The sequence below is a fragment of the Urocampus carinirostris genome, chromosome 6, assembly GCF_059441175.1.
Source record: "Urocampus carinirostris isolate Australia breed hairy pipefish chromosome 6, RoL_Ucar_1.0, whole genome shotgun sequence".
Lineage (NCBI taxonomy): Eukaryota > Metazoa > Chordata > Actinopteri > Syngnathiformes > Syngnathidae > Urocampus > Urocampus carinirostris.
In genome coordinates this window covers 21,525,448-21,538,841 of record NC_142354.1, presented here as the reverse complement: position 1 = coordinate 21,538,841, position 13,394 = coordinate 21,525,448, and the positions used below count along the sequence as shown (strand labels likewise).

Genomic DNA, 13,394 nt, shown 5'->3' with positions numbered 1-13,394 from the left:
CTAATCAAGTCCTCAATTCATACATCCGAATTTAGGTGGAGTCAAAGTTATCTACAGGGTTCGTACACCTTTTTCATATCCACATTCAAGCGCTTTTTAAGTACTTTTAAAAGGCAATTTTCCAATTCCTCCGGTAGATTTAAAAGAAAATATCCGGTGTGAAAAATATATTTTGCAGAGTCACAAATATAGCTGTGACTTACATATGCAATTTTTAATCTTGCGTGTGCATTTATCACCACATATGATTTTTAGATCTTAAGTAAAGCATGAATATTCTAATGGATCTCAACAATATGTGTGTAAATGTTTTTTGAGACAATTCCCTCTCCATTTCGGTTTTGGCTAAAAATAATGGTATCATGTAGCTTACATTCTCAGGTGCAGGAATATCTTCCCATTACTATTTACCAGTGGAAAACGCTATCTTCATTTTATTTCAATGGCCCATAAAAATGTCCATCACGGATACGTACTCCTTGCATTAATATACAGCACATTTCATAGTGACCTGTTTAGATGCAGCATGAACCTGTCGTCTCGGGTGTGACCAATAGAGGGCAATGACGCTTCATAGGACAATGCCATAATATTTAAGGTCAGCTGCCATTAATCACGAGTAGAGGTAAGATCTTGGGCCTGGTCCAGAACCCGACCCGAACCTGGCCCGGATTACGGGCTTAAAATAGCAATCATTAATTCGGGCCGGCTGGGGGTCTCTCTCTCTCTGTTTTTTTTTTTTTTTGTATTTTTTCCTTCGTGGAGGATCTGAACAGCATGTACTTACTGTTACTTAAGAAATTGTTTAGATAAAGAACATGCTTTCCAAACCATCAGCTTAACTCCAATTTAGTTAATCCAAAGAAATTTTCATCCTCGGTGTTAGGGTAAAAGTTGCGCCGCTTCCTCCTTTCACCTCCCTCATGTCAGACGTCATTTCCGCTTCTCGCCAATAGCTTACAAGCTTGACAAACTTTCTTTCTGCTTTAGGGCCAAATGTTTAAGTATTTGCATCTTGTAATCTGTAGATTATTATTTACTTTTCAGTGCCAATTCGTTTAGTTTCACTTTCACTTTCATTCACTGCGCCTTGTCGAAATGAACGGTTCGGCGCTGAAGTACGGACGGCCGAAGTAAAGATTGGTGTTTACTTTGGCGGAAAAGATTAAAGCTTTGAGTTTATTTTAGGCTCGGTTATCAAATCAAGGTATTCTGTCGAGTTCGGGTTTATATACCCATGACTTGAGTCAGGTTGGGCTGATTTTTTGAAGAAGAAATGCAATACCAAAGCGAAGCCCCCAGAGAGCAGTGTCAGAGTCAATTTTAAGCAGACTTGTTTTATTTTTCATCATTTAACACGCGGTCTATGGAGTTAATGGATGGATAAAACGACATATTCAGGCACCAGGTGGGCGGTGGCTTTGAAATATTTAACAATGGATGTGAACTAATCAATTTTTATGTCTGTTTAATCCTGCGGCTTCAAATCCGGTGCGGCTCGTACAAAGACAAAATTGAGTATTCTTAAATTTGAGCATGCAGCTTCTAATCAGATGTGCTCTTTAGTACGGAGTTTATAGTAGTAAATTAACAGCAAAAAAAAATGAGGTCCGCCTGGAGTATTCCCCGGCATTTGCCTCACCTTGGGCAACAGATTGGGATGGAGCAGAAGATATCCATTCAGGTCTATGGCGAAGATGTAACCGTTGGCGCCGAGCTGATAAGAAAACCAAATTATCAGAAATTTTACAGAAGGGAACAAATACAAACAAGAGGAAATCAAATAGTCTAACCGTGTACTGTGGTGTCAGGCGCTTGATCTCATCGAGATGCACATCTACTCCCATCACGCCTAAAATCAGCTGGTTCTGAAAACACAATTTACATTATTTGCAGCGATTGAACATTTTTATTTCTGCCATGTGGGACTATCAACACTGCAAGTCCCAAGAAAAAAATGGTAAAATGAGTCTAAGTGAAGTACTGCATCTGTTTTGCTGGCACAAGCGTAGGAAAACTTTGGGAGTCACAGGCCGCATAAGGTAAAAATCTGTTTTTTCTCATTCCAAGTAAAGCAGGAAAGAGTTTAGATATGACCACGATCTTTCATAGGCAGTCAGGTAGGTTACCCTAGATGTGAAAAAAAGCTGAATCAGCTAGTTTTGTTGACTCAGCATTTTTCCCAGAAGGAAGTTCCACTTTCAGACCCGAACAACATTTAATATCAACGCCATCTTTTACAGGTAATCAGGTAGGTTGCCATAGATGTAAAAAAAATTCAAAAAACATTTGGTTTTGTTGACTTAGCATTTTCCCCCAGAATGGCATTTAATATTGACACCAATTTTCACTGAAAGTCAGGTAGTTTACCTTAGATGTGAAAAATACCTAACAAGCTGACTCAACACTTTTGTTCCTGTTGACTCTTCATTTCTTCAGCAAAAAAGAGCAAGAGGATGACTGAGCAGCTACGTTTCAACGTTTAGTCTCCAGTTTTCTTTTGTCCCATCCTTGAAATTTTTGCATCTTGAGGTTAGACAAATACACATGTGGGCTGTGTGTTCCCAGATTTCAGGATTTTAGTCTCCATCTGGACTCAATCTCACTCTTTGGGTTTTCCATTGTCATGTGCCAATGACCGTGCCATCCAAAAACGGTTTCTCGTCTTAACACGGGTGATTCCTCTTTTGGCACACAGTAATTCTAGCTTGCTATTATAAACATTGCCATGGTAAGTTTACCATTTTTGTTCAGTGGGCCAGATTATAAAGTCTGTTGGGTGGCATGTGGCTTGCGGGCTGTTGTTTGCCCACCCTCGTGCTGACAGATATGTACCGGTATGTTCTTTTTAATATATTTTTTCCCTATTCTTATTACTTATTAGATTAAACAAGTAAAAAATAGTAGTGTTGTTAATAGTGAATAATTGCAGTAAAATTGTTGAATGAACGCATTCTTTTGTTTACATGTATTAATTAGATTAATTAATTCACAGTTAAAATATGAAATAAATATGTCTTGTTGTTAAGAATGTTATTACCTGTAGTTCTCCATCCATGGTGCGATTAAAAACGGGCAAGGTCCCAGTTACCACCATCCCAAGACCCTGCATAAAGACACAACCATTTGGGAAATTTGGGGGAAAAACACTTAATATACAAAGTTAAACCTAGAAACTACTTAATGTAAATATTTTGTTGAGATATATACAGTGCATCCGGAAAGTATTCACAGTGCTTCACTTTTTCCACATTTTGTTATGTTACAGCCTCATTCCAAATTGTATTAATTTAATCTCTTATCTCAAAATTATACACAAAATACTCCATCATGACAACGTGAAAACGTTTTTTTTTTACTTTTTTTGAATTTATTAAAAATAGAAAACTAAGAAATCACATTTACATAAGTATTCACAGCCTTTGCTTAATACTTTGTTGATCCACCTTTGGCAGCAAATACAGCCTCAAGTCTTTTTGAATATGATCCCACAAGTTTAGCACACCTATCTTTAGGCAGTTTTGCCCATTCTTCTTTGCAATAAGTCTCAAGCTCAATCAGGTTGGATGGGAGACGTTTGTGCATAGCCATTTTCAGATCTCTCCAGAGATGTTCGATCGGATTCAAGTCTGGACTCTGGCTGGGCCACTCCAGGACATTCACGGAGTGGTTCTGAGGCCAATCTTTTGAGATCTTGGCTGTGTGCTTTGGGTCGTTGTCCTGCTGAAAAATGAACCTTCGCCCCAGCCTGAGGTCAAGAGCGCTTTGGAGCAGGTTTTCATCCAGGATATCTCTATATATTGCTGCATTCATTTTTCCTTCTATCCTGACTAGTCTGCCAGTTCCTGCTGCTGAAAAACATCCCCAAAGCATGATGCTGCCACCACCATGCTTCACTGTAGGGATGATATTGGCCTGGTGATGAGCGGTGCCTGGTTTCCTCCAAACATGGCGCCTGGCATTCACACCAAAGAGTTCAATCTTTGTCTCATCAGACCTGAGAATTGTTTCTCATGGTCTGAGAGTCATTCAGGTGCTTTTTGGCAAATTCCAGATGGGCTTCCATGTTCCTTTTACTAAGGAGTGGCTTTCGTCTGACCACTCTACCATACAGGCCTGATTGGTGGATTGCTGCAGAGATGGTTGTCCTTCTGGAAGGCTCTCTTCTCTCCACAGAGGAACGCTGGAGCTCTGACAGAGTGACCGTCGGGTTCCTGGTCACCTCCCTGACTAAGGCCCTTCTTCCCCGATCGCTCAGTTTAGAAGGCCGGCCGGCTCTAGGAAGAGTCCTGGTGGTTCCAAATGTCTTCCATTTACGAATAATAGAGGCCACTGCGCTCATTGGGACCTTCAAAGCAGCAGAAATTTTTCTGTATCCTTCCCCAGATTTGTGCCTCAAGACAATCCTGTCTCGCAGGTCTACAGACAGTTCTTTTGACTTCATGCTTGGTGTTTGTGCTCAGTCATGCACACTCAACTGTGGGACCTTATATAGACAGGTGTGTACCTTTCCAAATCATGTCCAATCAACTGAATTTACTGCAGGTGGACTCCAATTAAGCTGTAGAAAGATCTCAAGGATGATCAGTGGAAAAAAGATGCACCTGAGCTCAATTTTGAGCTTCATGGCAAAGGCTGTGAATACTTATGTAAATGTCATTTCTTAGTTTTCTATTTTTAATAAATTCAAAAAAAGTAAAAAAACTTTTTCACATCGTCATAATGGAGTATTTTGTGTAGAATTTTGAGATAAGAGATTAAATTAATACAATTTGGAATGAGGCTGTAACATAACAAAATGTGGAAAAAGTGAAGCGCTGTGAATACTTTCCGGATATATATATATATATATATATATATATATATATATATATATATATATATATATATATATATATATATATATATATATATATAGAGAGAGAGAGAGAGAGAGAGAGAGAGAGAGAGAGAGAGAGAGAGAGAGAGAGAGAGAGAGAGAGAGAGAGAGAGAGAGAGAGAGAGAGAGAGAGAGAGAGAGAGAGATAGATAGATAGTTGTGGTCAAAAGTTTATGTTTGGAGGAGAAAAGGTGAGACCTTTAACCCCAAGTACACCATGCCTACCGTCAAGCACGGTGGTGGTAGTATTATGTTGTGGGGCTGTTTTGCTGCCAATGGAACTGGTGCTTTACATAGAGTAAATGGGATAATGAAAAAGGAGGCATCAGCCCGAAGATTGGGTATTGGGCACAGTTAAGTGTTCCAACAGGACAATGACCCCAAACATACATTAAAAGTGGTAAAGGAATGACTAAAACAGGCTAGAATTGAGGTTTTGGAATGTCCTGACTTCAGCTTCATTGAGAACTTGTGGACAATGCTGAAGAAACAAGTCCATGTCAAAAAGCCATCAAATTGAACTGAACTGCACCAATTCTATCAAGAGGAGTGGTGAAAGATTCAACCAGAAGCTTGCCAGAAGCTTGTGGATGGCTACCAGAAGCGCATAATTAAAGTGAAAATAGCAAAAGGACATGTTACCAAATAATAGCGCTGCTGTATGTATAATTTTGACCCAGCAGATATGATCACTTTTTCTCTTAACCCCTAATAAAGTCATAAAAGAACCAAACCTCATGAATGTTTTTTTGTGACAAAGAACTATCTGTTCCAATCACTCTATCAGAGAAAAATCTGAGTAGTAGAAATAACTGGAAACTCAAGAGAACCATGACATTATGTTCTTCACAAGTAAATGTAATCTTTTGACCACAACTGTATACTAGAAATCACTTTTGTTATGGGCTCACCAAGGCATCCTGGTACACATTGGTCCACTGTACTTGCTTGGCCTCATTGCCTGCTAGAACCATGGGACGTCCCAATACATCCAAGTACTCCTGACATAGCACACACATACATAAGAAAAATAAATTCGCATGTGACCGGCTGCAAGTGTGTGCGTGTATAATGTGTGAGTCACAAGTAAGAGGTGCCACGTTGAGGGAGCTACCTGCGTGTTAATCCGAATGGCGCACAGGGAACGGATCTCAAAATAGTAACCTGGCAAGAGGAAGAGTAATACCATGTGTAAAAGAGTTAGACTCCACATCATCAAATGGAGATGCTCCACCCACCTTTATTTGTGCATGCGATCCACTGCAAGGGCGTGACGTCGTAGTTGTGTTGGCCCACGGAAAAGGTGAAGACTCGAACCTTCATGAGAACGGAGAGCGTTAAGATTTAAGATTGGGATCACGGCGGCGAGTCAACGGACCGTTTTCTTTGGCCAGTTGTAGAGCACAAAAACATCCTGAGCTCTGTCCTCGCCTCCGTCCGTGAAAAGCATGATGATTTTATTGCAGTTGGCCCGGGGTACGTTGGTTTTCTGAGGGTGGAGTCAAAAACAATTTGAACAAAACGTTATTTCGTTGTGATGTTAGCGGGTCACTTACATTGAGCAGCTGGTTGAAGGCAAAATGAAATCCGGACTTGTAGTCGGTGGTGCCTTTGGCCTGCATCTGCTGCACGGCTTCTTTGAAGATCTTCTTGTTGCGCACGTTGGCCTGGACCAGATGTTTGAAGCAAGGGACCACAGCCTCGGCCTTTTCGCTGAACTAAAACACAGTAGGCATAATACGTGAACCTGTAAGAATGATGAAGATAATAATAATAATAATAATAATACATTCTACTTCAAAGCGTCTTTCAGGACACCCAAGGTCTCTGTACATATAGTGACAAACAACAATTAAGCAAGAATATAACAAGAATAAAACAAGCAAGTAATATATAGCAACCCTAGAGTTAAAAGGGGGCAGTATGTTAGGCGGATGATCAAGAAAAGGCAAGTCTGAAGAGGTGAGTCTTGAGTCTGGATTTGAAGGAGTATAGGGTGGCAGAATTCTGGAGGTCAGGCGGCAATGAGTTCCAGAGCTGGGGGCAGAGCGGCTGAGAGCTCTGCTCCCCATAGAGCTGAGACGGGCAGCGGGTATAGTGAGAGGAAGGGAGGAAGATTATCTGTGGGCACAGGATGGTGTGGCAGTGTGAAGGAGGTCGGGGAGGTAGGGAGGGGCAAGGTAATGACTGGCCATTGAGGTGTAGAGAAAGAATTTTCTAGGTGATTCTATTGTTGATTGGGAGACAGTGGAGTTGCTGAAGGACAGAGGTGATGTGATGGCAGGAGGCGGGTGTGGTTATGATGCGTAATGCAGAGTTAGGGACCAACTGAAGTTTATGGAGGGACTTTTGAGAAAAACCGGAGAGGAGGGAATTGCAGTAAGACAAGGCTATGGACGAGGATGGCAGTGGTGTGGGTGGTGAGGGAGGAGTGGAGACGGTTGATAGAGAGCAGGTAATTACAGACGTAATTGGATTACAAAGGAATGCGTTGACTGAACACAATTACTTTTCTCAGTAACGAGTACTCTAACGGATTATTCATCAAAATGTTACTAAATAGTGTGTTACAGTGTTATTTTAGCGACTTATTTTAATCCGATCATTAATTGTAGTGTCATAAACCCCCGATGTACTAGCCACGTGGTCTGTGATGTGGGTGTTTCTATGTTGTTTATGTTGTTTATGAGGTTCAACAGTTTTGGCAGCGCTGGTTCCCTACTGAATATAGTCACATATAAGCCAAATTTAGACATATGAAACAAAATACTCACATCAAGGGGGCAGCTCATACGCACATATTTGGTTTTGTGTCTCTAGTAGAAAACCATAGGCAGCATGTGGAAGGGGGCTTGGCTTACAGGGAACAATAAACCAATGGGAAACCAAAGGGGCAGACGTGAGCACGGTTGAATTCTGATCATTTTATTTGAAAAATTATCTTTTTAATACACCATGCAACCTAGAGGTAGCAAGAAAATTTGGCCTGGTAGAATATATTAAATGTCTATTTGTTTCACTATAAGGCTTTTTAAAAGCAGTTTTAGATGGTTGGCTTATATGTGCTGTAGGCTTATATGCAAATTTATATGATAATCTGTTTCTATATACTTTCAGAGTAATGCATGACTTTTGGGTTCAGTACTCAGGGGGTAAACAAATTACTTTTTAAATAAAGTAACTACTAACTGTGACGAATTACTGTTTGAAGTAACCCAAAACTGCAGATACCCACCCGGGCCACGTTAACATAGTCGTCATCCGATAGAGTGTCCAGCATCTCCATCACGGATGCCTTGATTAGCTTCAGTGTGAGTCCGCTAACGCTGCCGCTCCTGGTGGGTGCGAGGTGAGGGGATTGACAAAAAAAAGAAGATTAGTTTTTGTTCTTTTACATACCAAACAGGAGCATACCGTATTTGCACGTTTTCTTTTACATATTAAGATTTGACATACTCATGGCTTACATGTCTGGAAGAAAATAGCTTATTGTACAAAATATATGTGTGTGTTTTGGGGGAAGTTAAAGATATTGTGGGAAGAGATCACATGCAAGTAAATAAATCTTCACCAAAGGAGGTTTGAAACTGGCAAGGGCCTTATCAAGGTGACAGGCCAATCATCCAAAAATGTCCAACAATGTCATGACTTTGTTGTTTGTTATCTTCAAAGTAGCACATAATAAAAGCAGCATCGAGAGCCTTAAATGCGATGAAGAAAATTGGGGGATCTTGCTCCATTATTTTGCTCAAGTGTGATTTATCTCATTTTACTATTATCGTAAGTTTTTGATGCTGGGATTATAATTCATGCGTTTGTTACCTCCCGCCTCGATTACTGTAATGTAATACTCTCCAGTCTCCCAAAGTCCAAAGAGCCTGCAGCTGGTACAAAATGCTGCAGCGAGTATTTAAACTAAGACAAGAAGGTTTGATAGCAATACCCCGATTTTAGCTGACGAGCATTGGCTCCATGTTAACTTAAGATGTGATTTTAAGGCTCTGTTGGCCGTACTTGGTGCCCCTATGACTGCCTGGCCGGTGGTGATATGAGGGAGAAGAACTGTTTTGAGATGAGTCAGCGGACCAGCGTCTGGACCTGAAGCATGTCAACGCCTGCATCAACCAACTGGCAGAGATGGGAAGCTGCGCCGTTGCTGTTATGGACTTTTTGGACTATGTTACAGGCTTGAGGCGTTGTTGCTGTCATGCACTTTGCGGACAAATTTCAATTTGTTACCTACTGTTCTCTTTTATTGATGTTCACTCTGTTTATGTACTGCTACCCAAAGCTAAATCTATTCCACCCTGGTCATCCTGGAAGGAGGATTACCAATTGTGAGGCCCCTTCTCAAGGTTTCTTTTTTCCTCACGCTGAAGTTTTGAGTTTTTCCTTGCCTGCATGTTGGGTTAAGATCAGGGGACGGTGTAATTGTAATCTTTGCCCGTCCGTTGAGACATTTTGTGATTAAGGGGTATACAAATAAATATGAGTTGATAAATGTGACATGACCCAGGTGGTTAAGGGATCCATGAATCCTGAACTCTGAAAAAGCATTTTATGGTAAAAAATAGTAAGTAATGGGAGATACCTACTACTTGTGCAGCCACGGGCATAACCAGACAATACCACAGTCATTGTTATATGACTTAAATGTGCATTTTGAGGAAGAATAACTAACAAAGAAGTTTACTGACACACTTACTGTCGTTGTAAAATTCTTCTTTGTCTGTGTTGGCATGAATATATCATCCTGCCAACTGGTAGCCAAGCTTATGCACAAACTGTTTGAATTCTATTAATTCGTGTATGTACATATGATTTCAATTATTTACACTTTATAATGTTATTGACATGGATTTACTGATTACAAAAACATATTAATGGTATTTAAATTGATTTCAAAAGGAAAAAGATCATTTGCAATACCACCCTGCTCCTTTCGCATTAATAGGAAGAAACTCACACATCGACTAGAATGACCATGTCTTTGGGGGAAGAAGCACCCTGGATGTACCTGTGGCAGAGAAAAATGGAAGGTCTGTAACTCTGAGCTGCTTAAAGCATTTCCAACGTCAGAGATGACTCACCAGGGCCTCCTCCTGACGTCGTACAGGTCGATTTTATCTGGAGCTTTCCACGGGGAGGCTTCAAACGAAAAAGCCAGAAAGCATGAATGGCTGGCTCAAGAATCGCACAGAGTAGTACCTCTTAATATGAGTACCTATTGATACGGGAATTTCACTATACGAGTTTTATTCAGAATAAAAATGTTGTTCCAAATACCACGGAAAATCCCGGTCACGAGCATTCCCAGAAGCCACCACTAGAGACAGCATTCAAACTGTGCAGTAAAAACCTTTTGTGTGTACGTTAGTTTAAAGTTACAGTTACTTTTACGTCATTCAATGCCATAACATGTAAATACGTTTTCAGAAAAATTGTCCCTGTGTGACAGTTGTAAAAATAAGTTGTTTTTGTTTTATATTAAAAGTCTGTTACAAAGGGTTTCGTGTTGCTCATTTGTAACTATGAAGCCTCTGGGAAGGTTTTCAGTATGATAAATCAATATTAGATGGCAGGAGTGGCTTTGATCAGATCTTTGTCCACACATTGAGTAAGCCCAACTTCCTAGTATTGCTTCCTGTATCCAGCGAATGAATGTGTGTGTGCAGCCCTATACGGCGGGGAGGCTGAGAGAAGCAGCATAGAGAGAGTTGCGAGATATGGACAAATAATAACAGAAAGTTAACTCTTCAACATATCTTATTTTTTTTTAAAAAAGTCCTCAGCCTTATAGCAGCTGAAACAGAATTAAGCATCTGTGCCTCTTCCTTTTGCTATTTTATGGTATAAAATGTCTTAATAAACCTGACACCTAATTGGTCCTTTGAGCCGGTTTCCAATATACCCGAGATTTCTGAGCTAACTTTCAGGAACGACAGTGGCTACGGCGACTGAAACAGGGTCATATTGGGAAAATGTGCTCATTACACGCTTGTAGCTGCAAGCACGATACTGGAACAAATTAAGCTCGTATGAAGAGGTACCACTGTATTCCAGACCTACCCGGGTAATAACGGGTCACCCCGGTGGCGCTGCCAAACGCTTGCCACAGCAGCGAGGGATCTTCCCGACTGTTCTCCATGAAAACTTTCTCCAGCGCCTGCGTCCAGTTCAGTTCGTTGAGGATGACCGGGGCTGATGGGAAAAAACTGAGTCATCCTCATGAGGGTTGCGCACACTTTAGAATACAAAAGAAACTTCAATGTAGTGCTGATGCGCAGTCAACTCTGCTTGCCTCCTTTATAAATGTCCGTGGGAATCTGGACGGCAGTGTAGGAGTAGTTGACGTTGTTTTTGAAGTTGGGGTCATAAACAAACTCCAATTTCAAGTGTGAAGGGTTTTCTTCTTCACTCTCTCCATCCATGGAATACTGAATAAAACGTAAATATAATTTCAGTTACAATACTGTTTTATGTCAAACTAAATCAACAAAACTGCACACGTCGAATAGAAAACAATACATTCTCTACTTACATGATCCAGCTCTGCCTTTGAGTCATAATAGGCCATGTCCAGCTCCTAATAAGACATAAATAAATGCATGAAAATGGACTGAAAATAGTATAATTCTAACACATATATCGCATTACATAAACAAAGTTGATCTTTGTGAAACAATAGCGACAAAATCCTGTAATGGAAATCATTCGAAAAGTGTTCGGCACTTGCCATCTGTTAGTGTCGTCTTTTTAAACTTTACAATAAGCTTGGCAGAGTCTCAGAGGCTGATCCGTTTCTATTTTCGGACCACATCTGAGATCTGAAGATATTTTCATCTCTCTCTCCCTCTTTTAAAAAAGAAATCCTGAGGCTTTTGGCATTGAAGAATGTTCTCATTACTGGAAATACTTTAGTATACTTGGAGAGCTGTATATCCCTCTTACCAGTAGTCACTGTAAAAGGTTTTGTGGACGAGCTTATGGAAGATGAATTAAACTCATTTTTATAATTTGTATGTATATGGAATTAAGTACCTTGATACCATCTTGCCAAGGGTGCTCTAGCTGCAGTCGTTCTGCCTCATTGGCTAACCTCTGTGGAAACAAACAAATGATTAGTGATAGATAGATAGATAGATAGATAGATAGATAGATAGATAGATAGATAGATAGATAGATAGATAGATAGATAGATAGATAGATAGATAGATACTTTGTTCATCCCCGAAGGGAAATTCACATTTCCAGCAGCATCCCTGAGCTGAGAACAATCGAGAACAATTGAAAATAACACGGGAGCTGCTGGGAGTGGCTGCCATTCGTGACGATGTCCGACACTATATTTTTTCAGACAGAAAACTGATACTTTGAACAGTCGTTAATATTTATAACACTAGTACAAAGGTTTCCTCCTGTTTCTCCCACAATGACTGAAAACTTTGAAGAAAAAGACTTTATATATATATATATATATGTATATTTAAAAAATAAATATATGGATAGTGTCACTACTCGCCCATCCTGACATGACAATCATACCCATACAATTATTAAATGTACTCGTATATGAGCCACCTCTAGAACTACAAAATATAATACTGAAATAAGGGCGTCGCCTTATACGCGCAAGAAAAACACTAAAAGGCACACCACCCAAGACAGGCTGTCGGTTTAGCTCCGGCTGGCCCCCGTATTGCAACCTCCATCTTGTGTGCACAACTGTCCGTGGTGTTCTCATGCTCCCTTTCACCTGATCGCTTCTTCTTGTTTAGTCAATCCGCGCCCATTATTACGGACAAAAAAGCAAAAATAAAACACACAAAATCACAATAAAATAAGATGTGGTCCCACACAAACATAATCAGGATGGGTCAGATTGACTAAACAGCAAGAAGAGATCAAGCAGAACATTAGTCGCATCTACTGTTGCGGAGTGTAATTGACCCTCAAGTTTTATTTTTCATCTTACCATTATTATGTCAAGGCCAAAGCCCCCGACCCACTGAAAAGAAGTTCTCACCCACTTTTGGGTGTCGACCCACGAGTTAAGAAACACAAGTTTAGAAAATATACAGGCAATCAAACAGGCAACAGAATCCTAAAAAAGCACATATTGTATACAAGGAAACCAAATCGACTTACCTCAAGAGCTTTGCGTTTTTTAGCCAGAAGCTTCTCAATATCTGAGGCCACTTTCTCCACAATGGTCCGGGGTTGATTTTTCAACAAGTTGAAGCGCCGTCTTTCTTCATTGTAAATCTGCGAAGCGTTTTCAAAGGAGACACTTGAAATGTTCCATTATTTAAAAAGACATCCACTTCAATATCCAAGCGTGCTGATTTGCATCACAAAGTCACCTTAGATATTAAATGATAAAGCCAAAGGGGAAAATATGCGATTTTTCATGTCATCTTCGCACAAATTCTTTTAGGCGGTCGGAAAGAGGATTTGCCCTCCTGAGTGTGAATTTAGACTACACGGCAAAGATTCCAGTTTTTGATTTTTTTTT

At 40.2% G+C, this 13,394-nt stretch overlaps 1 protein-coding gene across 1 annotated transcript in view; it reads right to left on the bottom strand.

Annotated features, from left to right (window-relative positions):
* cacna2d2b (calcium voltage-gated channel auxiliary subunit alpha2delta 2b) overlaps nt 1-13,394 on the bottom strand; it is a 61,236-nt gene that overhangs the window by 24,480 nt on the left and 23,362 nt on the right. Inside the window, exons 3-18 of the mRNA XM_088338262.1 lie at nt 13,028-13,144; nt 11,921-11,980; nt 11,421-11,465; nt 11,181-11,316; nt 10,949-11,080; nt 9,970-10,027; nt 9,846-9,896; nt 8,115-8,214; nt 6,436-6,597; nt 6,258-6,368; nt 6,118-6,196; nt 5,994-6,043; nt 5,791-5,880; nt 3,041-3,106; nt 1,794-1,868; nt 1,643-1,717 (exon numbers count right to left, since the gene is read on the bottom strand). Of these exons, the coding sequence (XP_088194388.1) occupies nt 1,643-1,717; nt 1,794-1,868; nt 3,041-3,106; nt 5,791-5,880; nt 5,994-6,043; nt 6,118-6,196; nt 6,258-6,368; nt 6,436-6,597; nt 8,115-8,214; nt 9,846-9,896; nt 9,970-10,027; nt 10,949-11,080; nt 11,181-11,316; nt 11,421-11,465; nt 11,921-11,980; nt 13,028-13,144 (1,407 nt within the window). The remainder of the gene's footprint in view (nt 1-1,642; nt 1,718-1,793; nt 1,869-3,040; nt 3,107-5,790; nt 5,881-5,993; nt 6,044-6,117; nt 6,197-6,257; nt 6,369-6,435; nt 6,598-8,114; nt 8,215-9,845; nt 9,897-9,969; nt 10,028-10,948; nt 11,081-11,180; nt 11,317-11,420; nt 11,466-11,920; nt 11,981-13,027; nt 13,145-13,394) is intronic.